This window comes from Gigantopelta aegis, chromosome 1 (assembly GCF_016097555.1).
Source record: "Gigantopelta aegis isolate Gae_Host chromosome 1, Gae_host_genome, whole genome shotgun sequence".
Lineage (NCBI taxonomy): Eukaryota > Metazoa > Mollusca > Gastropoda > Neomphalida > Peltospiridae > Gigantopelta > Gigantopelta aegis.
The window spans coordinates 3,774,833-3,800,138 of record NC_054699.1 but is presented as its reverse complement, the minus strand read 5'-3'; the positions used below and the strand labels follow the sequence as shown (position 1 = coordinate 3,800,138).

Genomic DNA, 25,306 nt, shown 5'->3' with positions numbered 1-25,306 from the left:
GTTCATTTGAACTAATCAAAATATTCTATACCCGAGTCCCAGTGTTTCTTCCGTCAGTGCGTCTGCTGGCACACATGTATAGTTCATTTGAACTAATCAAAATATTCTATACCCGAGTCCCAGTGTTTCTTCCGTCAGTGCGTCTGCTGGCACACATGTATAGTTCATTTGAACTAATCAAAATATTCTATACCCGAGTCCCAGTGTTTCTTCCGTCAGTGCGTCTGCTGGCACACATGTATAGTTCATTTGAACTAATCAAAATATTCTATACCCGAGTCCCAGTGTTTCTTCCGTCAGTGCGTCTGCTGGCACACATGTATAGTTCATTTGAACTAATCAAAATATTCTATACCCGAGTCCCAGTGTTTCTTCTGTCAGTGCGTCTGCTGGCACACATGTATAGTTCATTTGAACTAATCAAAATATTCTATACCCGAGTCCCAGTGTTTCTTCTGTCAGTGCGTCTGCTGGCACACATGTATAGTTCATTTGAACTAATCAAAATATTCTATACCCGAGTCCCAGTGTTTCTTCTGTCAGTGCGTCTGCTGGCACACATGTATAGTTCATTTGAACTAATCAAAATATTCTATACCCGAGTCCCAGTGTTTCTTCTGTCAGTGCGTCTGCTGGCACACATGTATAGTTCATTTGAACTAATCAAAATATTCTATACCCGAGTCCCAGTGTTTCTTCTGTCAGTGCGTCTGCTGGCACACATGTATAGTTCATTTGAACTAATCAAAATATTCTATACCCGAGTCCCAGTGTTTCTTCTGTCAGTGCGTCTGCTGGCGCACATGTATAGTTCATTTGAACTAATCAAAATATTCTATACCCGAGTCCCAGTGTTTCTTCTGTCAGTGCGTCTGCTGGCGCACATGTATAGTTCATTTGAACTAATCAAAATATTCTCTACCCGAGTCCCAGTGTTTCTTCTGTCAGTGCGTCTGCTGGCACACATGTATAGTTCATTTGAACTAATCAAAATATTCTCTACCCGAGTCCCAGTGTTTCTTCTGTCAGTGCGTCTGCTGGCACACATGTATAGTTCATTTGAACTAATCAAAATATTCTATACCCGAGTCCCAGTGTTTCTTCTGTCAGTGCGTCTGCTGGCACACATGTATAGTTCATTTGAACTAATCAAAATATTCTATACAGTCCGAGTCCCAGTGTTTGGCGTTTCATTGAAAGAGGGGCCTCCCCCAATGAAATGTTTTATGGGTGCAATGACGCTATGCAATTGAATGTAACGTTACAATTGAATCAACCAGGGGGTATGAGGGGCCTCCCCCAGAAAGAAATGTTTGGGTATGACGCTATGCAATTGAATGCAACCACAGTCAACAGGGGGTATGAGGGGCCTCCCCCAGAAAGAAATGTTTGGGTATGGCGTTATGCAATTGAATGCAACCACAGGGTATGAGGGGCCTCCCCCAGAAAGAAATGTTTGGGTATGACGCTATGCAATTGAATGCAACCACAGTCAACAGGGGGTATGAGGGGCCTCCCCCAGAAAGAAATGTTTGGGTATGGCGTTATGCAATTGAATGCAACCACAGGGTATGAGGGGCCTCCCCCAGAAAGAAATGTTTGGGTATGGCGTTATGCAATTGAATGCAACCACAGGGTATGAGGGGCCTCCCCCAGAAAGAAATGTTTGGGTATGGCGTTATGCAATTGAATGCAACCACAGGGTATGAGGGGCCTCCCCCAGAAAGAAATGTTTGGGTATTGGCGTTATGCAATTGAATGCAACCACAGTCAACAGGGGGTATGAGGGGCCTCCCCCAGAAAGAAATTTTTGGGTATGGCGTTATGCAATTGAATGCAACAACAGTCAACAGGGGGTATGAGGGGCCTCCCGCAGAAAGAAATGTTTGGGTATGGCGTTATGCAATTGAATGCAACCACAGTCAACAGGGGGTATGAGGGGCCTCCCCCCAGAAAGAAAATAGGTTAGGTTTAGGGTTAGGGTTAGGGTTAAGAAAATCATACAGTTATGATAAGAGTAATTAATTTTGTCAAAAGGTTAGCTATAAAAAACAAATCAGCAAAATAATTTGGGTATGGTGCCATACCCGTTTTACCCTCAGGTAGAAACCCTGTGGGCCGGGCAGCACAACTGATATTCAGAGCACATTGCCCTTTCTTACTACCATAAACATGTCATCTGACTACTTAAGATCTACTCATTAGATTTCTATTAAGAATTCTACCTTGTATATATATATTGCAATAGGCTTACTGGTCTTTGAGCAGTTACATGAATAGTTTGTTCAGTTAATTGAAATTAGCATTTGGCGAAGGATTTTTTGAAAATGTTTACCAGATTGCCTGTAACTTTTGCTGTTGAGCTTAAATATTGATGTGGGGGTGGGGGGAGGATTTAGCTTAGTCAGTAGAGTGCTCGCCTGAGGTGCTTTGGTCATAAGATCAAGCCCCTCAGTGGACCCATTCTCCGATTTTTTTAATTCCCTCTCCCAACTAGTGCCCAACGACTGGCCATGGTATGTACTGTCCTGTCAGTGGGAAAATACAAATAAAAGATCCTTTGGTGCTAATGAAAAAATGCAGTGGGTTTTCTCTGAAGACTGCATGTTCCATGTAATGAACATTTTGTTAATTTCTTTTTCTTTTTAATTAACTTTGGTTTGACCAGGTGAGGGATCATGTCCCAAAGGTGCCACGCCCACCCCTCGAGGAACGTCTGATGCTAATGGGCCCTGAGCCACACCCACCAGCGAAGGTTGAAACGAAGGAGAGAAGTGACGTTTCATCAGCAAACATCCAAACCAGCAAACCCCTGCCTCCCATCGGCACAAAACTGACGAAACCCGAAGACAAAGAGTCTGAACGTCCGACCGAAACAGCCTGGACGGATGAGCAGACACAGGCCGTCAACGAACAGACACAGCCATCCACCGAAGATGCCTTTTTTATGACCCAGGTATGATGAGAAAAGAATTTAGAAGAAATTGCTAAATTAAAAAACAGTTAAAAAAAACAAAACCCCAGTAAAGAACGGTCTGGAAATTGTAAATTAGTCACGATGCGCAAACATAAGAATTAGGACACCAAGCACCTTAGTGGTGGAGTCCTATTGTAATCATTAGAATTCGTATTGTTCTTATTAGTATTACAGCAAATTCTTTGATGACATATATATATTTTAGGTCTGTTTTGACAGTCTTTTTACGGAATTAAATTTACCATCTTTTGTTCAGTATAAATTTACAATATAACACATTTTTGTTAAAGTCTCATTAAGTTTTTTATATTAGCAGCAAGGTATCTTTTATATGCACTTTCCCACAGACAGGACAGCATGTATCATAATCTCTAATATATCGGTTACACAGGCGTAGGAAGGTGCCAAAATGTGTGTGTGTGTGGGGGGGTGGGATGCACACACACACATACATATAAATATATGTATAAATATATAAAAACCATTGCTGCTGCTAAAAAGTGGGAGGGGCACATGCCCCCTGCACCCCCCTCTCCCCACACCCTATGCCAGTGAGTCATGGTAGCACTGGCATACAAACAAGTTCATGAATTGTACCATCCAGAATAGAATGTACTTGTATTATGTGGGTTTCTTAACGGTACCAATCTAAAAGAAGAAAATAAAAATAAGAAGCAGAAATAGCTTGTTTTTGCTCAGGTGTAATAGCCAAAATATACCCCTCGCCAAACTATACCCGGGGTATAAACTGGACTAGCCCAGAATGTACCCCGGAGTATAAAACAGCCTAGCCCAGAATATACCTCTCTAGTCTATATTTCAATGTCCAGAGGTTTTTTTTGCATCATAATTTATATATACTACTCAAAAGAATTTAAGGGTCAAAAATTTATAACCAAATAAGTTTCAGAGTGTATTAGATTGATGATGTAAACTACACCAAAAATTTAATTTATTGTTCCATATTTACAAAAAAAAACAAATAAACGTCACTGTATACAAGAAAGTCATTTTACAACTTAGCATTCGTTTAATAGTGTGTGAATCCACCCCTGGCGCAAATACACTCGACACATCGTTGCCTCATGCTGTTGATCAGACGTCTGAAGAACTCTTGGGGAATGGCCTGCCACTCTGCCATAAGAAGTTGACCCAGATCATGAAGGTTGGCCGGAGGGGCATGGTTATCCCGAACTCTCCTGCCTAATTCGTCCCAGGCGTCCTCTATTGGGTCCAAGTCAGGCGAATATGCTGGCCAATCCATCCTGGCGATACCTTGTTGTCTGAGAAAGTCCGTTACCACCCTGGCGCGGTGGGGTCTGGCATTGTCATCCTGCAGAACTGCCCCGCCGCCAATCTGCTGAAGGCCTGGGAGAATCAACGGCCGGATAATCTCATTCAGATAGTGGATTCCATTCAGATTGCCATCCACCACATAGAGGGGGGTCCTGTGGTGGATAGAGATGCTGCCCCACACCATGACGCTGCCACCACCGAACCGGTGACGTTGTCTAACGTTAACGTCAGCGAAGCGCTCCCCAGGACGTCTGTAGACACGAACCCGACCGTCGTTGAACTGGAGACTAAACCTGGACTCATCAGTGAACATCACTCGACCCCAATGAACACGTTGCCACCGCAGATGAAGCGTGCACCAGTGACGTCTGGCCGTTCTGTGACGTGGTAGGAGTGGTGGTCGAACAGCCTGGCGACGGCAGCGTAGATTATTGGCTCTCAGACGATTGTGTATGGTTTGATCAGACACTCGAGTTCCAGTCGCAGTCCGCAGATTGTCATGTAATCGGCGTGCAGTGTTTGTGCGTTGACGTAGAGCCATATTGGTGATGTAGCGGTCCTCTCTATTTGTAGTGCTTCGGGGTCTTCCCGAACGTGGACGATTTCGAACAGAATTCGTTGCTTGGTACCGTTGCCACAGTCGGCCAATGACACTCTGACTGACACCAAGTCTCAGAGCAACATTTCTTTGCGTATTGCCATTTTGAAGCCAAGCAATAGCCCTTCCTCGATCTTCGATAGTCAGTTGACGTCGTACCATTGTCGAATTTGGAGTGTGCGCCGTACACGAACGCAAGCTCCAATTATACGGAAATTCAGCATTAGGAACATGGAATACACATGCAAAGTGTGCAAATGAAGCGCTTTGTGAAAAAAAGCAAGTTATGGGCACTTAGCAGACCTTTCGCTTTTGTCCTAATTTACGTGCAAATGTAAGCATGTTTTCGCCATTAGAACTAGTCGACAGTGTCAGTGACAGTGGATTTTAATTCATTTATGGGTTGCTTAGACCCACTTTCGTCAAAATGGAACAATACCATGCGTGACATTATGGTCTAGCTAATATAATTGACATTCAGAAAATAATGTCGAAAATATCGTCTGACCCTTAAATTCTTTTGAGTAGTATATTTTGGACTAGAGAATATCGAAATATCTTCTAAAATGACTAATCTGTGAAAGTTTTATTTTTATGAAAGCAATAATTGCTTTTCTTTTAAAGAGTTTATTATTATTTATTTATTTATTTATTTTGTATACAGATTAGTAATAAAAAAATGAGTTAGGGTTATGGGTTTAAAACAGGCTAGCCCACTTTAACACCTGGTATAGTTTGGCAGGGGGTACAGGGGTTGAATTTTTTTTTTTTTTTACCACTATCCCAAAAGAATAGTGATTTTCAAAAAACACTATTCCGTCTAAAAATGTACCATCCCTTCAATTATTAATAATGTACCACTAGTTTTTCTGACTCTGCTACGTCGCCCAGTACAACATTGCGTAACGAACAATTGTTTATATACCAGTCTATGCATTACTGCGTACTAGCTGGAATTACAAACAAACTTTCCCTCCAAACATTAGTCTCGATCAAAAAGACGTTTATTTTGTACCAGCAAGTGCATGAGAAAGGTCTTAATAGCGTGAGGATTTGTTCTGCAGAAAAATGTAGCTGCAAAAAAAGCGTAAGCAGAATAGTCGCAGGCGATTATCGGTATTCCATGCTTTATTTTCACTTTCATGACGGAATATTGGAAGAATTGTATTACTATTCAGTTTCGAAATTTACTATTTGCGGAATAGCATAAGATTCGACCCCTGGGGTATATTTTGGGGTGTTACACCAGGTGGTGAAAATGTTAATCACACTATCCGTAGGTAAATGAACAAGAGGAGGAGACAACAGAACAAAAACAAGAGACCTCACAAGACAAGGGAGAGAAGCCATCTATGACTGTCGATCGCTATGAGGGCTACGAGGAATTGCTCACCATGGATGACGTCGAGGTTGAAGATGTCTGTCCTGCCAAAGGTAAGCAAGAACGTTGATAGTGTAACAGCTACTTAACAGTCAAACTTTGATAAGGCCGAGAAAAACAGAGACTGTCTCTGTCAGACAGAAGTTCCAGAATTGAGGCTACAATGTTGGGGTTTTTTTGCCCCCTTTTTTTAAAAGCATGGATTGCACAAAAAAAGGTGAATTCTTTTGGGGGGTTTTCTCATCTGCCTTGGTCTGTCATTTGCCTTGGTACCCTAAATACTTTCCTTTACATTTTCCATTTAGCCAAAGCAACTTCTATGACTTAGACTTTGCCCCCAAATGGCTTTAATTGGACCCACAATGTCATGGTGTGTCACAATTTTATTACTTAGGGAATTTCCAAAAAATTAAAATGTTGACATGTGAGGTCATAATTGACTCATGCACTGACCAAAGATCAGCAATATATATTTTTTGGCCTAACTTGAATTTTCAAGGGGTAAGTGAAATACGTAAGTGAAATAAGTGGAATTCTTTAGTGGTTTCATGCTATTTTTAGTCATTTCCATTTCTAGATACTGTGAAACGTTTATTCATAGTGCCTAAGTAGACATAGAACAAATATTGGTGTGTGTGTGTGTGTGTGTGTGTTTGATGTGTATCTGTGTGTGTATGTGTGTGTGTATTTGCGTATGTGTGTATGTGCATGCATGTGTGTACATGCATGTAGAAATAAATAATGCCATTAATATAAAGATTTACAAAAATGATGGAAAAAAAAAATATCCAGTATCAATACATGTAAGTACGTAGTTTTTTAGGAGTGGGAAGCAATTTTCCCATACCTACCATATACAATATAATAAAGTGCTTTTATAATATTCCAATCATCTTCCAACCCCACTCCACTCCAAAACCCACCCCAACCCATCTCACCCACCCCACTGCCCAGCCCAATTCACTCCTCCAATACCCATCTCTCATTTTTGGAAAAGCTGAAATTAAAGTATTTATCTTTTCAGATATTCAAGGCAATCTTCGAGCTTTAAAACTTGCCCTGAACTATCCGCTGGTGTACAGAGACCCTTCTGCAAGATTAGACACAGTGCCGCGGCAAGTGAAGGAGTATCGAAGGGTAAGAGTCGGTTCATACTTTGATTATCAAACTCATTTTTCTTTTTTTACGGTTGACACACTTTAAACAAAAATGCGTTGAATGAATGCACACCAAAATTTAACATGATCTGTGTTGAAACGACACTGACTTCACTGAAAAATTATGATTAGGTTTGAACAGAAGCAGAACTGGGTAATGAAGTATAAATCTAGCTTAATTTAAATCTTGAAATTTACAAAACTAGCGTAAAGGTAGGACTATTTGATCCTCTTAAAATATTGTGTAGTGTTTTTGTCTAATATATCAGTCACAAGAACTTACGGGTGTCATGGCATTTGAAAGGGGTAGCCCATTTGCCATGCCGGTTGTATGGAAACCCTCTTACAATTAATGGATGACGGAATGGTTCACTTGCAGGCATCTCGCTACTTGTTTCATGGATATGCCATCATTCAAACATGGCAGGGATTGACCACAGTCCAGAATGCTCAGTTTACGTTTTCTTGACATGGTTATTCGAAGCCAGATTGCAAAGAAATTTATACCCTCCCAGCCATAATCAAACATGAAAAGGGTTAAAACAAAAAAGATGTTTCATATACATCATGCAGTTTTCAGTCAGGTGCCCTGCTTAGCCAGATTTTTTATGCATTTGCCATATGCTTTCTACCAGCAACCAAACAAGCTGTGAGTAAAAGACTCACGTACATACAATCTGAAATGCCTTATTCAAGTCTGTAAGCTACTTTTCATTACCTATTGCCGCCCCTCATTTATTAATTTGTGTGTGTGAAAAAGTAAGGTAAATTTGATACTGGCCCTTAACTTGTGACTAGCATACTTTATTCTTTGTTTGAAATATTACTTTGTCACATCTAGCCCAGCTGCTATGTGAAATTTGTGAATTATATTAGTGTAAAGGTTGAGTGATCTAATCCAAACTACTTACAGTGCCATTTTCAGTAACTGATTTTTCAATGAGATGGAATTCTTGTATTTAGCTACAGTATTGATCTGCTACGCATTAAGTGTCCAAAAATCTGTCTAGAACTGTCCATAACTTTTAATTTCAGAACATCACCTAGTGTTTTTCCTAGAAATTTGGCAAGGCATGGTAGACTAAACACTTTTGGGGCATTTTCACAATTGTTTTTAGGGCACTTGTTTTAGATAAAGAAAAAAATATTTAATTGAAATAAAAATAAATGTAATTAATGTTCTTGCTTTAATAAATGAATGGCAAGTATGATTACTTAATAATACATTTCTGAGTGTTTTATAAAGGCAATTTTATAATTAATTATTGAAAAAGGCTTGTTTAATCTCAGGGCGGCATGACACTGATTAATTTAAAGCAAGATGGTACCAAACTATTGAGGCATGGTGTCGCACGATGCTAAAACAAGCTAGTGAATATACTATTACCATTTTGGCAGTGCGTGTGATTTTAAAAATTCATTTTAATTTGGCAAAATAAGTTCATGTAATAATTGACATTTTGTTATAAGATAACTGGCTTTTTGTTATTTTTGAAGTTTAATCGATAATTTGGCTACATTTTCTGCTCAGCCAGAGCTAGCCCCGATTTTCTTAATTGCCATGGCTCAATTGCTCTGATGTTACATTCAGGTGCCAATGCCTCCGCCACGTGCGAAAACGAAAGCCCAGAGGGTGAACGAAGTCCTTCACGAGTTGAAGACGCGCTCCACCGTGGACGAGGCGCCACTGTCTGAGGTGATGTCTGGGGGAGACCCCGACATGAGGAAACAATTCCCTGAGGCAGAGAACCTTCTGGCCGAGGTTCGTGTTTAACCCTTTATGTGACGTGACGTCACTATTTTAATAATGCTGTAGTTGCACCAGTTTATTGTGTAAAGCATCTTCCAGTACAGAAAGGATATTTAGTTATTTTGTTTTGCACATTTTTTCAAATATGACTGTTTGGGTGTCCAAGATGGATTATTTTGACACTTTGGGAGTGTTGGGGGAAAGGGAAATAGAGGGAGGCTGAGAGAGAGGTGGGAGCAAAAGGGGGTGAGAAAGGAGAGAGACACGAAGGGGAGAGATATGAGAGAGAAGGAAAGGAGACAGAGAGAGTGATAGAGAGAGAGAGAGAGAGAGAGAGAGAGAGAGAGAGAGAGAGAGAGAGAGAGAGAGAGAGAGAGAGAGAGAGAGAGAGAGAGAGAGAGAGAGAGAGAGAGAGAGAGAGACAGACAGAGAGAATGATGTGAGAGAGACAGAGAGAGACACACACACAGACAGACAAACAGAGATATATGACTGGATTCTCCTAGGCGATGACCAGGTAACCACTGCCTTACAACCCAATGAAAAACAAGCATGATCAAAATCGATTGCACTGTTAACCTGAAATTGATTTGGCTATGACGTATAAGCTAACTACAATCGTTATAGCCGTTATATGTTTTAGTTGGAAAAGTTGCTCGAAACCTTCGTGGTATAGGAGCATGTAAATATTTTATTGGAAAAGACATTTAAATTTATTTAAAAACTTTTTTTGTTTAGGATATGTAAGAAATAGAATTCTACATTCGTGTCTATTAGATACCATTTAACTTACAACTCGTTTAAAAAAATGAACCTGACTCACTTTTGGTCATTCAATATGTTTTAAAACAACTCGTAAGATAAATGGTATGTAACGGCCAGTCATGTAGCATTGTCTATTTATAGAATGTAATTGATGTGCTTGTTTCAGATACAAAGCTGCTACAATACGGTGAGAGTGGATTCCATGAAGCACGCTCGACACACCCGTAAAGTGGTGGGCCATGTTCTCGAGTCGGTGAAGAGCAGTGGAGTTAAACTGGCCAAGCTGGCCAACGAGCAAGTAACGTCGTGATACGTTGGCGAAACACGAAATCATCACCTGTTATATTTGTGAACTGTAGATTCATACAGCTGTGCTTTCTCCCCAGCATTTTGGCATAAAAGCAGGACCTAAAAATTGTAATTCTGGTGTGACTGAAATTCTTATTGTGTAAACATTTCATTATTTTGATTACAATTTCTACCCGTTTTTGACAGCATCGAACTGCCTACATTCAGGTAATATAATTCTTGTAACAGTTTACGTAATGTCCAGCTTTTTTCAAATAGTATCTTATTGCGTATGGTTTTTTACCCAAGTAATCAATTTTTTAATAACATGAATTGCATTAGGGGCCTACCCCTGGTACGAATCTGGTTCGAATGTCCCAACAGCCAGTGAAATGACAAGAATCTTCCATTGTCAAAAAAATTAAAAATAAAATAAAATAAATAAATACATTTTTCCTTTTCTCCACTCGATTTCCAGTTCTGTTTTATTCTTTTATTAAATTGGATCTAACTAGTTATGTTAACTAGTATGTTTTTACAGTAGTCATGATACAATGTTTTGGATTTAGATGTCTTTGTAAATATTACTTCGACTCAAGCATTTCATTCAAGCTCCTAAAAATTATCTTTCGACTAATCTAATTTTTTAAAACAAATATTACATCCTCTATTCCCCTTCCTGTTTCCTGTGTTCACCCCTAAACACCCCCCCTACCCACCTATAAGTTGTTATACATTGGGTTAAGTAAAATTAAATTAACTGTCATCTACTAAAAAACCCAGCTTTAACATACGCAACTTCTGTCACCATTCCCATGCAAAATCCACAGAAATAAAAAATTTAAAATCATTTCTCAAATTATTTATAATTCAGTACTGTATATGAGATGCTGTGGTTTGATTTAAATACTATTATGCCAAAAACAATCATCTTTTAAACTGTGTTCCATAGTATGGTCCATAATCCATATGTAAGATATAAAATTATTTTATAATATATTTTTACTTAATGTAAGTCATGAGTTGAAAATGGCAATTGAAAAGTGCAAAAAATTAATATATCCAAGACCATAAAAAAATTTCGTCTACAAAATACATGTATATTTACAACATACATTCAAAATTTGAATGAAATTGTAACCTTTTGTTTCAACTTTAGTTTTTCCTACAATTTAATTTTATTCTGTTACATATTGGCTACAGTTCCATTTTTTAAAAATTATACATTATAATGATGTAACTATATGTATTGTTGTTTTGCAATGTGTTGTGATGATTGATTATAATCAGATATTTATTTGTTGAACTTTGGTTTGAAAGTTTATAATTAATTGTCAGTACAGTATGTAACTTTAATGCTGTACTGAATTTTGTTATAGGCCATGAATCAGCATTTTTTAAAAACTGTTATTGTATATGTGTCTTGTGTTTCATGTTCTACATAATGTTCATATTACAGGTGTAAGTGGAAGTGAACAGATTGTCATAAACTGGTAAAATAAAACTTCAAAGTGTTTCTCCTCAGTTTTACTGACCTTGTAACATGTTCTTACTGACCTTGTAACATGTTCTTACTGACCTTGTAACATGTTCTCAACTAACAAAACCTGTTTTAATGACTGAGACTCAAAACACACTGAATCTGGGTCTGGGTCTTTCTGGGTCTGGGTCTGGGTCTGGGTCTGGGGTCTGTCTGTGTCTGTCTGGGTCGGTCTGGGTCTGGGTCTGGGTCTGGGTCTGGGTGTGTCTGTCTGGGTCTGGGTCTGTCTGGGTCTGAGTCTGGGTCTGTGTCTGTCTGGGTCTGTGTCTGTCTGGGTATGGGTCTGTCTGGGTCTGTGTCTGTGTCTGGGTCTGGGTCTGTCTGTGTCTGTCTGTCTGTGTCTGTGTCTGGGTCGGTCTGGGTCTGGGTCTGGGTCTGGGTCGGTCTGGGTTGGTCTGGGTGTGGGTCTGTCTGGGTGTAGGTCTGTGTCTGTGTCTGTGTCTGTGTCTGTGTCTGTGTCTGTGTCTGTGTCTGTCTTCTGTGTCTGTGTCTGTGTCTGGGTCGGTCTGGGTCTGGGTCTGGGTCTGGGTCTGGGTCTCGTGAATGTGGCAAAAACGCCATGTCTGGTGTATTTTGACATCTGGGGCTGTAACATTTTATCAATATAATTGACTGCATTCATACATGTATAACCAGCCTTGGTGGCGTTGTGGTTAGGCCATCGGTCTACAGGCTGGTAGGTACTGGGTTCTGATCCCAGTCGAGGCATGGGAATTTTAATCCAGATACTGACTCCAAACCCTGAGTGAGTGCCCCGCAAGGCTCAATGGGTAGGTGTAAACCACTTGCACTGACCAGTGATTCATAACTGGTTCAACAAAGGCTATGGTTTGTGCTATCCTGCCAAATAAAAGATCCCTTGCTGCTAATCGGAAAGAGTAGCCCATGTAGTGGCGACAGCGGGTTTCCTCTCAGAATCTGTGTGGTCCTTAACCAGAGTGCGTCGTTAAATAAAACATTTTCTTTCATACATGTATCTTTGGATATATTTTCTTCTATAAACATTAACAATAATTACGGTAATTCCACATTGCTTAATGTATATCTTTACTGTTGTTTCTTAGGAAAAATGAATGAGTAAGGTTCAAACATTGTGCAGTTGCCAGTCTGGCAGTGTGAAAATATAATGCATGTTCTATGACATCTGTTGCCAGATCTGTAGTTCATGTCAGCACAGATGCAGTGTGTTTTGTCATTTTTATTCAATGCTTTTCATGTTGGACTGGTACCATTCTTGCCAGACCCAGACCCAGTGTGCTTTGGGCCCAAGTTACATAATAAATACTTCTTGGTGTTTTATTTTAGAAGATCAGTGTTTTTTGGTACATGTATATCCAGTGTGTTTCTTGTTATCGTAATGTTTGTAGTAGCCAAAACTGGATTTTAGTCAAATAATGTTGTACTTAATAACAAATGTATCGGCTGATTAAAACAACTTCGCACTTAGGTCAAAATAAACATATTATGTATCCAATAGTGTTTCATTTCCTCATATAAATACTAATTAATTATTATTTTGTATATTCAATAAATACATTGTTGCCAGTTTTTGAATGAACAGTAAGCAGGAAACATCCATTAGTTAAGATCACAGATCTAGAAGGGAAGTAACTCTGTATCCTACTTAAGTGTTACTTGATCATGAAATTTGTACATAATTGGTCAAACGAACAATGCTTGATGAGCTCTGTTAAAATGGCTACATCACTGCGAAACGGGCAGTCTGAATCAAACGTGAGATCAACAAGCACGGATGGACCTTTTATACTGCTTACTGCATTTCTGTGATATCATCATTGTAATTGCATTACAATTCCCAGCATTTTGTCAAAAGTTTCTCTTATTTATATAATTTTTAATGTGAATAAAAAAGTATTCTCCAAATTATATTTTGTTCAAATTTAAATCTGGATGCCTGAAAAAAAGAGAAGAAAAAGGTGCTACCATACTTCACATTAGAAGTTGTTTAATTACACCACTAGAGCACCAATTTATTACTCATCGGCTATTGGATGTCATAGGGTCCCACAGGACAGCACATACCACAGCTTTTAATATACCAGTTGTACAGCACTTGTATGGACAGAGTAAAACCACATCATAAAGTACTTTACGTTATGATCGGGAACTTCTACAGCTGGGTCCAGATTTAGCTCAGTTGGTAGTGCTTGCTCGAGGTCCATTGGGTCTTAAGATCGAATCCCTTCAGCAGACCTATTTTTTCCCCCTATTCCAACCACTGTCAACTGATATACTAAAAGCCACATGTTGTTTTAGCTACGGGAAATTGGATATAGCAGGTTTCTCTGAGATGTTTTCAATTCGAAAAGCCTTTTTTAAACTACTAAAATTACAAATTTGTGTATACATTTTTTGTTCTTTATGATACCGGTCCTTATATTGTAAATCATGAAATTAAAAAAAAAAAAAAGTTTTTGTTTAACGACACCACTAGAGCACATAATCATTGGCAGTTGGATTTCAAATATTTGGTAATTTTGACACGAAACCCGCTACATTTTTCAATTAGTATATTTTATATGCATCATCCCATATACAGGATACCACATATGACGGTATACTAGTCATGGTGCATCTGCTGGAACAAGAAATAGCCCAATGGGCCCACCGACGGGGATCGACCCACGCATCAAGTGAGCGCTTTACCACTGGGCTACATCTCGCCCGTGTGTCACAAACAAATCAGCTTAGTACTTGGTTCATAATGGGCAGTCAAACTGCTACAAGTAATCTTTTGCGGAGCTGACAACTTGCATGTATGGCACAGACCACTGGAAAGAATTCTCGATGTACCATCATTTAAAAAAACATAAAACAACATACAACAAAAACGAACCATCTGAATTTATAGATTTATTAGATATTTAAGTTTACAAAGATGTGTACTGGATTAATAATAACTGGTTAGAAGGATTACAGTTCAAAGTTGAGAGTGGGAACCTAGAAGCGTGTAAAATACTGAGACTTGTGAAAGGGTGAATACAATCGTAAGACATAGGCAGTCCGAGACAGACCGATCACCCCTACAAAAGCACATTAGAACGGACCAACTCACAGAGGGATCTAATGCTAGTTAGGGTGTGCCATTTACTTGTGCACCTGATAGATAAGTAACCCTTGCACTTTTACTCGATCCAAGTGTACAGCAAGTTCTGTCAATGAGTTATTTCAGCAAACGTTGCACACATTTTCTGCTACAGTAATCTTTTTAACTTCTGCCAACTATTTTGCAACAAATTCTTTACACATAGTTTTATACATCAATTATATTTTCTACAAGAGTTGCACAAATTTAATGTTGGCTTCGGTCAAAACCGTACAAGTCAAATTACACTTTTATAGAATACAAAAAACAAGAATTTCAATTTTTTTTTTTTTTTTTTTTTTTTTTTTTTTGCAATAATTTTATGACCATATATACACTTTAAATAATCTTATTAAATATTATTTCCACAGAAAATACTCATTAATTTTTGATGTTTAAAAAATAATCATCAATTAATGTCCTAATATACTTTAAATAATCCGATTAAATATTACCACAAATTACGCAAGTTTTAACTATTTTGAAATATGCACAACTACAGTACAAAACATTCCTGAGATGAATTGTTTTTAACACTTGCTGTCGGTAGATGATTCTCCCTACTCCACTGCCACTTGTGTTATGTTTAAAAGGCCAGGGTGACCACACACAATAACAACACCATTGTCTATACACACAGACCACCTGATGTCATGTGAATACAAAAATAAAATATTACTTTTCAATAGAAAACAATAGTACGATCTGTTTTTATTTAATCCATACTTACACCCAACATTATAAGATGGGATATATATATATTATAATAATAGATGAATTTGCAAATGATATGTTAACATGATTATTACGGAAATGCAAAATGGATTGTCCAAGACTAATAAGTTTTGTACAATAGTTATATATAATACAATCAACTTTGCAAGCCTATACTCTCAAGTTGTACAAAATTACAGTTCATTTATATTTAACTGTAACCCAACTGTAAAATCCCATACATTGTAGTTGTAGCACACTGTTTAATCCAGTTATATTCCACGTGCACAACCAGATTGTAAGATCTCATACATTGGGTAAAGCAACATTGTATACTCTGGTTATATCAATGTGTACAACAGATTGTAAAATCCCATATATGTTAGTTGTACAATCCGGTTATATCCAAGAGTACAACCACACTGTCAAATCCCATGCCTTCTAATTGTACAACATTGTAAAATCTGGTTGTATCACAGTGTACAATAAGAGTGTAAAATCTCACATTCTAGCTGTATTACACTGTACAACAAGAGTGTAAAATCTCACACATTCTGGCTGTATTACACTGTACAACAAGAGTGTAAAATCTCACATAATCTGGCTGTATAACACTGTACAACAAGAGTGTAAAATCTCACAATCTGGCTGTATAACACTGTACAACAAGAGTGTAAAATCTCACAATCTGGCTGTATAACACAGTACAACAAGAGTGTAAAATCTCACACATTCTAGCTGTATTACACTGTACAACAAGAGTGTAAAATCTCACATAATCTGGCTGTATAACACAGTACAATTTGGTTGCACAGACTACCATATTTCCTCTTGTATACACACTGGGCCTCCAATAAGCACTAGGGCCCTGTTCCACTAAGCGATCTTGGTGCTAAGATCACCGTACTTATACATCTACCTTGTGCAGTTACAGCAATCTTAGTGCTAAGATAGCTTTGTGGAATGAGGCTCTGGTTTGTAACCATTTTGAAAGAAATAAACGCTGGGTTCCAATAAATGTCAGGTAAGACAACTGACAATTGATGACTAAGACACAGAATTCAAGGATGACATTGTTGTAGTCCGTTTGGTGAATAGCACATTTACAGCTTCACATGTTGGCAATGATAGTTTAAAGTTTGTTTTTGTTTAATGACACCACTAGAGCAAATTGATTTATTAATCATCAGCTATTGGATGTCAAACATTGGGTAATTTTGACAGTCTTAGAGGAAACCCACTACATTCTGTCATTAGTAGCAAGGGATCTTTTATATGCACCATCCCAGACAGGATAGCACATATCACAACCTTTAATATACCAGTTGTGGTGCACTGGCTGGAACAAGAAATAACCCAATGGGCCCACCCCGATGGGACTTGATCTCAAACTAACCGTGCATCTAATGAATGCTTTTTCACTGATCTACGTCCCTCCCACCCACTGAAACGAATAAATGTTGGGTGCATATAGAGGAAATACAGTATACAGTTTGTACACACTACAGTACAGTAACAGTACAAGACTACAGTTAGAACAATTTCACATTCTGGCTGAACACTGCACCACTTGTTGTACAGTTACATTCCACAATGTTTATTTTTCATTTGCACAAAAGTACAAAGTATTAAGCCCTTATGGTTGAAGCAATGTAACTTGATAACTACAAACAATAGGATTAAAATGACAACTACTAGTACATATATATATATATATAGGCAAATAAGCTATGAGTGCAAATAAACTACGAACCACTGATCCCAGCCTACTAGCAAGGATGCAATATGCATTTAAAAACAAATTTTGAAAGGATCTCTGAAACGCTAAAAACTTTCCAACATACTGATAGATAAATAATTTTTCAGTATTCAGATTAATTTTAGTCCATTTTTGGAAAATGATTTTATGCAAAAAAAGCAGAAAAAAGCAGAAATCACATCCTTATATTAGGCTGGACATTGAATTAAATTAAATAATTATTAAATTAACATATGCAAGCTCCATGTGGGAAACTTGCAACACACCTAATAATAGGGTAAGATGTGTTGTGAATCTAACACATCAAACAACACAGCCTTTCTCTATGCCACACAGTGCCGAATAGCATTTCACCATTATACATTTTACAAGCATCCACTACTCAGTCTTTTAAGAATTTTTGCTTTGCTTCAACAATAAGGAAGTTAATACATACACAACCCAAATGGACATCCCAGCGAAATGAATAGTTTCAATAGACCTACAAATGTACAACTCTGGGTAATTATCTATAATATACAGTTCATCCTATATACAAATCAACTTCTCTATATACATTAATGTTTGTTGTTGTTTGTGTGTGTGTGTGTGTGTGTGTGTGTGTGTGTGCGTGTTTGTGTGTGCGTGTGTGTGTGTCTGTGTGTGTGTGTGTGTGTGTGTGTGTGTGTGTGTGTGTGTGTGTGTGTGTGTCTGTGTGTGTCTGTGTGTGTGTTTGTGTGTGTGTGTGCGTGTGTGCGTGCGTGCGTGCATGTGAGTGTGTGTGTGTGTGCGTGTGTGCGTGCGTGTGAGAGAAAAATACCACAATAAGAGCATTTCCCCCAAATGACAGAAACTTTATAAAACATACACATGTACAAACTTGTAACTATCAACATCATAATATATATATATAATTTTTTCTTCTTCTTCATTGTAAACACACTGGTCACTCATTCATGCACAAACAAAAAATCTAGCGTAAAATACATACAATGCATTATATATATATGTATGTATATATATATATATATATATATATATATATATATATATATATATATATACATATACTGGTACATGACATCTGAAATACGGTAAATCTTTAAACAGAGGCCTGGTGGAGGTTGGGCATACCATCTTATCAAGATATGGAAAGGTTTTTTTAATACACACTACTTTTAAACATAAAGGTGTTGAACAATGGTTACATTCCATAGTTGTTTGTTTGTTTGTTTTTGTTTGTTTTTGTTTGTTTTTGTTTTTTTTAGGGGGCGGAGGGGAGAACATCTAGCTTTCATTCCAGGATTTACGATGCATGATATGTTTACTGTGTGTATGTAATCGACTTTCACTTCATACACTGTGACATCATAAAAACATGTTCTAATAAAAATCAATAAATGCTTTCAGAATGTCAACAATTCATAATATTCATTATACAAACTATAAAACTTGTGAGAATTTGTTGAAAAACCAATGTCTCAAGATACTTGTAAGATGTAAACTACTTTAGCTACAAATAACCCACATTAAACAATAACCCCATACAAGAAGTTACTTTCTCATGTTCCATTTGTTGAAATCTCTTATTAGACCGGACTGTGTACGAGACCTTGTATTTCATTGGCCAAGCTCATATCACATGATGCAGACAACGAATGAGCATCCTTGTAACATAACACTAAGAGCTATTACAGAAATTATCACATGGGATTGGTTTTGATAAATCTTGTTCTTTTATAAATAAAAAATGGCCTTGTTTAATATTTTATTTATTATGCCAGTAATGGTACTTAATAAAATGTTACATTACAGTGTTAAAACTTCTGAAATAGCTCCAAGTACTACTGACATACATAGAAGACCTGCATGAGAAAATAAAAGATAACAAAAGATCACCAGCAGCAGGCAGAAGGGAAGGGGTGTTGGGGAGGTAGTGCCCCTTATATTCATTAATTTGATTTTTAACATATGCAAATTCTGTCAAAATTCCTATGCAAAATCCACAGAAATAATAATTTAAAAATCACCATCTTCAGAGATGGGATAGCAGTGCCCCTTGCCTCCCCTCCCCCACTTCCGATACCTAGGAAAGGACAGACATATTTGTTTAATTTTAATTTTAAACAATGGCTATTCAGAGTTATTATTTCTACACAAGATACCGACACTGGTGCTGGCTATATATGATGCTGTTGCTGAAGACAGTAGCAAGGGTGTCTGTGATAAGTACTTTCCAACAAACAGGACAGCACATACAATGACCTTTGATCTAAGTAATTCAAGGGAGAGACCAAAGCAAGCATGCTTAGGTGTTTGATGAAGTAACCATGTGTATTGTCAGTTCTCATGGTACAAGGAATCTGATTGGCTTGTCCGCTGGAGTTCAAGCCAATCAGATTCCTTATAAGGGGCACTTCTTGAAATCTGATTGGCTTGAACTCCAGGGGACAAGCCAATCAAGTTGCTGTCTAGTCTGGAATGATGTAAAATCATAGTTGTTTTATTACAAAAGAAGCACAAAACATTTATAAAACACACCAAGAACAATAATATGATGACTAAATCTCTTATGTTTCACTGCAGCTTTCTACATATAATGTGTGCGCTAAAATGAATGATTATTAAATGAAGTCAGTAATGGTTTTTTATATGACTCGTGCCATGACAAATATAAAAATTAATTTCCATATTAACTGACAGCAATATTCTATTTACAACAAACTAAGAAAACAAGACTTTAAATAAGAATTACAGGTAAAGTGATTTTCATAATGTAGTTACATACAGACATTTAAATCCTTATTTCGACTTACAGGCGAAGATATACGGTACTTCAAGCATATCAAGTATGCGACTTTACTGTGGGAAGTAGGTTCATTTCAGAACTATACACTGTCAATAACTTCAAAGCATGGTAATGCCCTACGTCAGGAAAACCCGTCAATATCATAAAATGTGATTGGTCAAACTTGTGGAAAATGGAAGCTAAGTAAAACCATGTTTTCTCAAACGGATTAAGAGTTAAGGATGCATTCTTATGATGCAAACAGCACTAAGTTTATTTCATTCCAATTCAAGTGTACTATGACATTTTAGCCAAGTACTACAAGTCTTAAGAAAAAGAAAATAATGCAAAAGAATGTTAATTTAATGACACCTAACCAGTTATTTAGTATGCAATTTATAGTTATTTGTGACATTTGAGAGAGAGAGAGAGAGAGAGAGAGAGAGAGAGAGAGAGAGAGAGATCCAGTCAGAAAATCCACTGCTGCCTTGAGTTATAGCTACTGATAAACCAGCCAAGGAGCAAGGATCTTTTATATGCCCTTCTCATAGACAGGACCAGTCTTAAGGAAGTCAAAAAAAAGAGAACAAAAAAGAAAAGAGACTTCCCTATTTCCTGTTATATATTAAAAACCACTGATAAATCAAATTGAAAAGAAAAAAGCTTTTACCATAATTCCTTAAATAAGGTGGCACAGTCATAATAAACTTGTTTAAATAGATTTGAAAAGCATCAGATGTCAAGTCCAAACAACAAATTTAGAAAATATGGGTCTTGAAAAGAAAAGGTGATTACTGGACACGGTACAAAACTTTTTGGGTAGCATTAAAATCCAAAAATCTTTTTAAAATCTGGCTTGATTTAGCTTACATGGGAATATGATGGTTCTCCTACAATATTGTGCTCAGAATGCAAGAGATGTCCATTTATCCCATGGACCTAACAACTAATCAGGAAAGGACTATTTAATTAAATAATTAGAAAGAGAATTTAATTGATGTCCATTTTTAAAAACTAGGAATGCTACAGAAATTAAAGTAATAATGGTGTGTGGTGAATTTTTTTTTAACATAGCAGCTATGATTAAGGAACTATCGTTTTTTTTAACTACTGTGCAAAGGAGGTGAACAGTCTAAGCAAGTCAAACATTGTATGGAACATGATTGTCAACATTAACCATTACATTACAATGAAAGGGGAAAACACCATTATGTAATTAAGTAAGCAAAAAGAAAATATAGCTCATGGTAATTAAAGAAAACAAAAATGATAATTTGTTGATGAAGTGTTCATCTTTGAAGAACATTTCATACACGTTTGCACTGGAAGATGTCCATCTTGTAATATTGTAGTTTTTAAAAATTTATCTAGATGTCATCATGGAAACACTGGAAGAATCTTATCAGCATTATAACTAAAAGACCAATCGTATTGTCCGTCTTATACCCAGCTGACCAATCACATCATCAGTTTTATAAACAACTAACCAATAATACTGTCAGTTTTATAACCAGCTGACCAATCATACTGTCAGTTTTATCACCAGCTGACCAATCACATTGTCAGTCTTATAACCAGGTGAAATATCTTGCTGTCAGTGTTGTAACTTGAAGACCAGTTTTATTGTCAGTTTATAACTAGGTCACCAATTTAATTTTTAATTTGATAGTTGATAATCAATCCTACTGTCTGTGTTATAAAATGATCTACCTTATCAGCGGTTGTAACCACAAGGACCTATCTTATCATCCATCTTAAAGTCTTATGATCAGTTTTATATCATCAGTGTTATAACCGAATGATCATTTTATTGTTAGTATGATGACCATCTGATCTCAGTGTTAAAAACCAGATGAACAATCTATTATTAGTGTTGGACCAACCTATCATCAGTGTTACAACCCTATGACCAACCTATCATCAGTGTTACAACCCTATGACCAACCTATCATCAGTGTTACAACCCTATGACCAACCTATCGTCAGTGTTACAACTCAATAATCAGTCTATCATCAGTGCTACATTCCGATGACCAATCTATCGTCAGCATTACAATGCAATGAAATTTATTGTCAATGTTACAACCAAATGACCACCGATCTATCGTCAACATTACAATCCAACGACCAATCTATCGGCAGTGCTACAACCCTTTCACCAATCTATCGTCAGCATTAAAATCCAGCGAACAATCTATCGCCAGAAGACTAATGCATCATACTCCAATGACCCGTCTTTTTCAGTAGTGTTACAACAAAAGGGCATGACTAACAGTGATAACCATTTATATAGCAGTGGCCATCAATCTTATCAATGCTAAAACATGACTGAGATTACCAATCATATGATACTTGTTATAACCGATTGGTATGTCGTGGCATAACCCCCAGGTGATAACCAATTGTCTCAGCATTTTGCCACAATGGAAGATAACCAATTTTATCATTACTATTATAACTGAATGATATGTGCTAGTATAACTTAACGGTGATGACCTATTTTATAACTGTGGCGATATGGTGTCTCAGCATTTTTTCACAATGGAGCTTACCAATACTATCTTCTGTTATAACTGTTAAAATAACCTAACACCAATCCTATTTATCACAGGTATACCTGTGTTAGAATAACCTAACGGTAATAACCAATTTTATGACAGTGACAATCGACCCGTTGTCTCAGCATTTTGCCAGTGGAGGATTACCAATGCTATCTTCTGTTATAACTGTGTTAAAATAACCTAACACCAATTCCATCATCACTGTTATTTAACTGTGTTTGAATAACCCGATGATGATGACCAATTTTAAACATAGTGGCGACCAATTTTACGATCATGACCAATCTTACCGTTATCGCTACAACAGTGATGACCAATTTTAAAAATAGTGGTGACCAATTTTACCATCATGACCAATCTTACCATTATCACCGTTATAACTGAATGGCATGTGCTAGTATGAAATCATTAATATTAGCATGGCATTTCTCACAGCTGTCGGCAAGTCGGTCGGTATCAAACTTGTTTACTCAATTTACCGCCACAGGAATGATTATAGCACTTAATTAAATTGTTTTATATATATGTATATATATTTTTGCATCACATGAAGTTTGCATCTGAATCACAATAAACCAGCCGACATTCTATCCCATGCCCGTCTCAACAATCTCTTTATGTACAAAGTGTTTTTTTCCCAAATGGCTCCTTTGTTTCTTCTTTTTTTTTTTTTACTAGGACGGTCTGAAAAGAAGAAGAAATTTATTAAAAATAAAGTTAAAAGCTTGTTTTGTTTATGACATCACTAAAGCACATTGATTAATTAATCATCGGCTATTGGAAGGAAAGAAGGAAATGGTTTATTTAACGACACACTCAACACATTTTATTTATGGTTATATGGCTTCGGACATATGGTTAAGGACCACACAAATATTGAGGGAGGAAACCCACTGTCGCCACTTCATGGGCTACTCTTTTTGATTAGGAGCAAGGGATCTTTTATATGCACCATCCCATAAACAGGATAGTACATACCACAGCCTTTGATGTACCAATCGTGATGCACTGGCTGGAGTGAGAAGTAGCTCAATGAGCCCACTGACAGGGATCAATCCCAAACTGACCACGCATCAAACGAGCGCTTCACCACTGGGCTATATCCCACCCCTCGGTTATTGGATGTCAAACATGTGGTAATTATGACTCATAGTCATCAGAGAAAACCTGCTACATTTTTCCTAATGCAGTAAGGGATCTTTTATATGCACTGTCCCACATACACGAAAGCACAAACCACAGCCTTTGTCCAGTTGTGGCGCACTGGTTGGAACGAGAAAAAATCCAATCATTCGATCCTGCGATGCACGCACTTCAAGCGAGCACTCGATCGACTGAGCTAAATCCTGCCCCAGTTAAAATAAATGCAATTTCAAATGAAAACATGTACAGTGAAATCTCTGAAAAACTGGAATTCCCTCAAAACAGGACGTTTTTCAATGTTCATTTTTAAATATAAGCACAGAAGAAAACCTCTCTGAAACTGGAAATCCCTTAAAACCAGACCTTTCACTTGTTCCTGTGAATGTCCTGTTTAGAGGGGTTTCAACTTCAGTGTATTAAAAATGTTCAATTACCGACAATGACAGGAAGGGAAAGGTATTTTCGTTTAATAATACCATAAAGGCCTCTAAAAATAAAAACTGTACATAAACATATTTGGATTAAGCCCTCCAAACTGTACATAAAACATATATGGATTAAGCCCCACAAAATTCTGGTAACCCCTTTCAATTTACATAAACTGTTTCCACTAAGTAAATGATATCCTAAATTTAATATATATACATTTTTAATGGGTTACACAAAACTGGACTTGCGCAAACAATCGCTGAATGAAACCATGGTGTGCGTAATTATTCAAAATTTGTCTTGTCAAACATTTGGGGTACTAGTGAACCCTTGCAACTGCCCACGGTAATCGGCAATGCTGTGGAGATTGCTGTGGAGATTGCTGTGGAGTTCTTAATTCTCCACGGCACATTTTTGCCTTTTGACTATATTCAGGTGTTTTTATTTTTTTTCAATGGCATTTTTTTTTGCTGTGGATATTTTCTTAATTGCAAGGGTTGCTAGCTGGGAAGAAACCCCAAAGACCATCAAAGCCTAAATAATTTATGTAACATTAAAAGATGAAGAAAACAAGATGTATTTTCAACTTACGGCTGTTCGAAACCATCTTTTGAGTGGGGGTGGTGTGGGAGGCAATTATTTAAAATTAAATTTTATTAAAACATGTATGCATAGCAGAAAGAAAACCCCACAGACCCACCAAAACATAAAATAATATTTACTGCCCCCCACCCACCACCCAGCAAAATCAATTCTAAAAAAGCCCTTACATTCTAATGATATATGTGAACACTCGCTGTTTTATTTTGTCTGTGACTCGCCGCACCTCCCCCTTGGTCATGCCCGTCATACTCCCTAGCCCCAACATTCTAATGATATATGTGAACACTCACTGTTTTATTTTGTCTGTGGCTCGCCGCACCTCCCCCTCCCCTCTGGTCATATTCCCTAGCCCCTACATTCTAATGATATATGTGAACACTCTCCCTAACCCCTACATTCTAATGATATATGTGAACACTCTCCCTAGCCCCTACATTCTAATGATAGATGTGAACACTCTCCCTAGCCCCTA

At 37.5% G+C, this 25,306-nt stretch overlaps 2 protein-coding genes across 13 annotated transcripts in view; one reads left to right on the top strand and one right to left on the bottom strand.

Annotated features, from left to right (window-relative positions):
• LOC121369408 (X-ray radiation resistance-associated protein 1-like) overlaps positions 1 to 11,711 on the top strand; it is a 31,060-nt gene extending 19,349 nt beyond the window's left edge. The window contains exons 11-16 of one of the 2 annotated variants that reach the window (XR_005957612.1): positions 2,669 to 2,956; positions 6,152 to 6,305; positions 7,277 to 7,389; positions 9,001 to 9,171; positions 10,091 to 10,440; positions 11,672 to 11,711. Coding sequence is in view for 1 of the 2 variants with exons in the window: in XM_041494497.1 (XP_041350431.1) it covers positions 2,669 to 2,956; positions 6,152 to 6,305; positions 7,277 to 7,389; positions 9,001 to 9,171; positions 10,091 to 10,234 (870 nt within the window). In the remaining variant the exon portion in view is untranslated. Of the gene's footprint in view, positions 1 to 2,668; positions 2,957 to 6,151; positions 6,306 to 7,276; positions 7,390 to 9,000; positions 9,172 to 10,090 lie in introns of both variants that reach the window. The other variant, XM_041494497.1, reaches the window with a different exon arrangement.
• Positions 11,712 to 14,611: 2,900 nt separating this feature from the next.
• Positions 14,612 to 25,306, bottom strand: part of LOC121369360 (serine/threonine-protein kinase 25-like) — a 101,818-nt gene continuing 91,123 nt past the window's right edge. For all 11 annotated transcript variants that reach the window (XM_041494405.1, XM_041494425.1, XM_041494477.1 and 8 more), the window contains one exon: positions 14,612 to 23,343. In XM_041494405.1, coding sequence (XP_041350339.1) covers positions 23,334 to 23,343 — 10 coding nt within the window. In that variant the 3' untranslated portion in view covers positions 14,612 to 23,333. The remainder of the gene's footprint in view (positions 23,344 to 25,306) is intronic.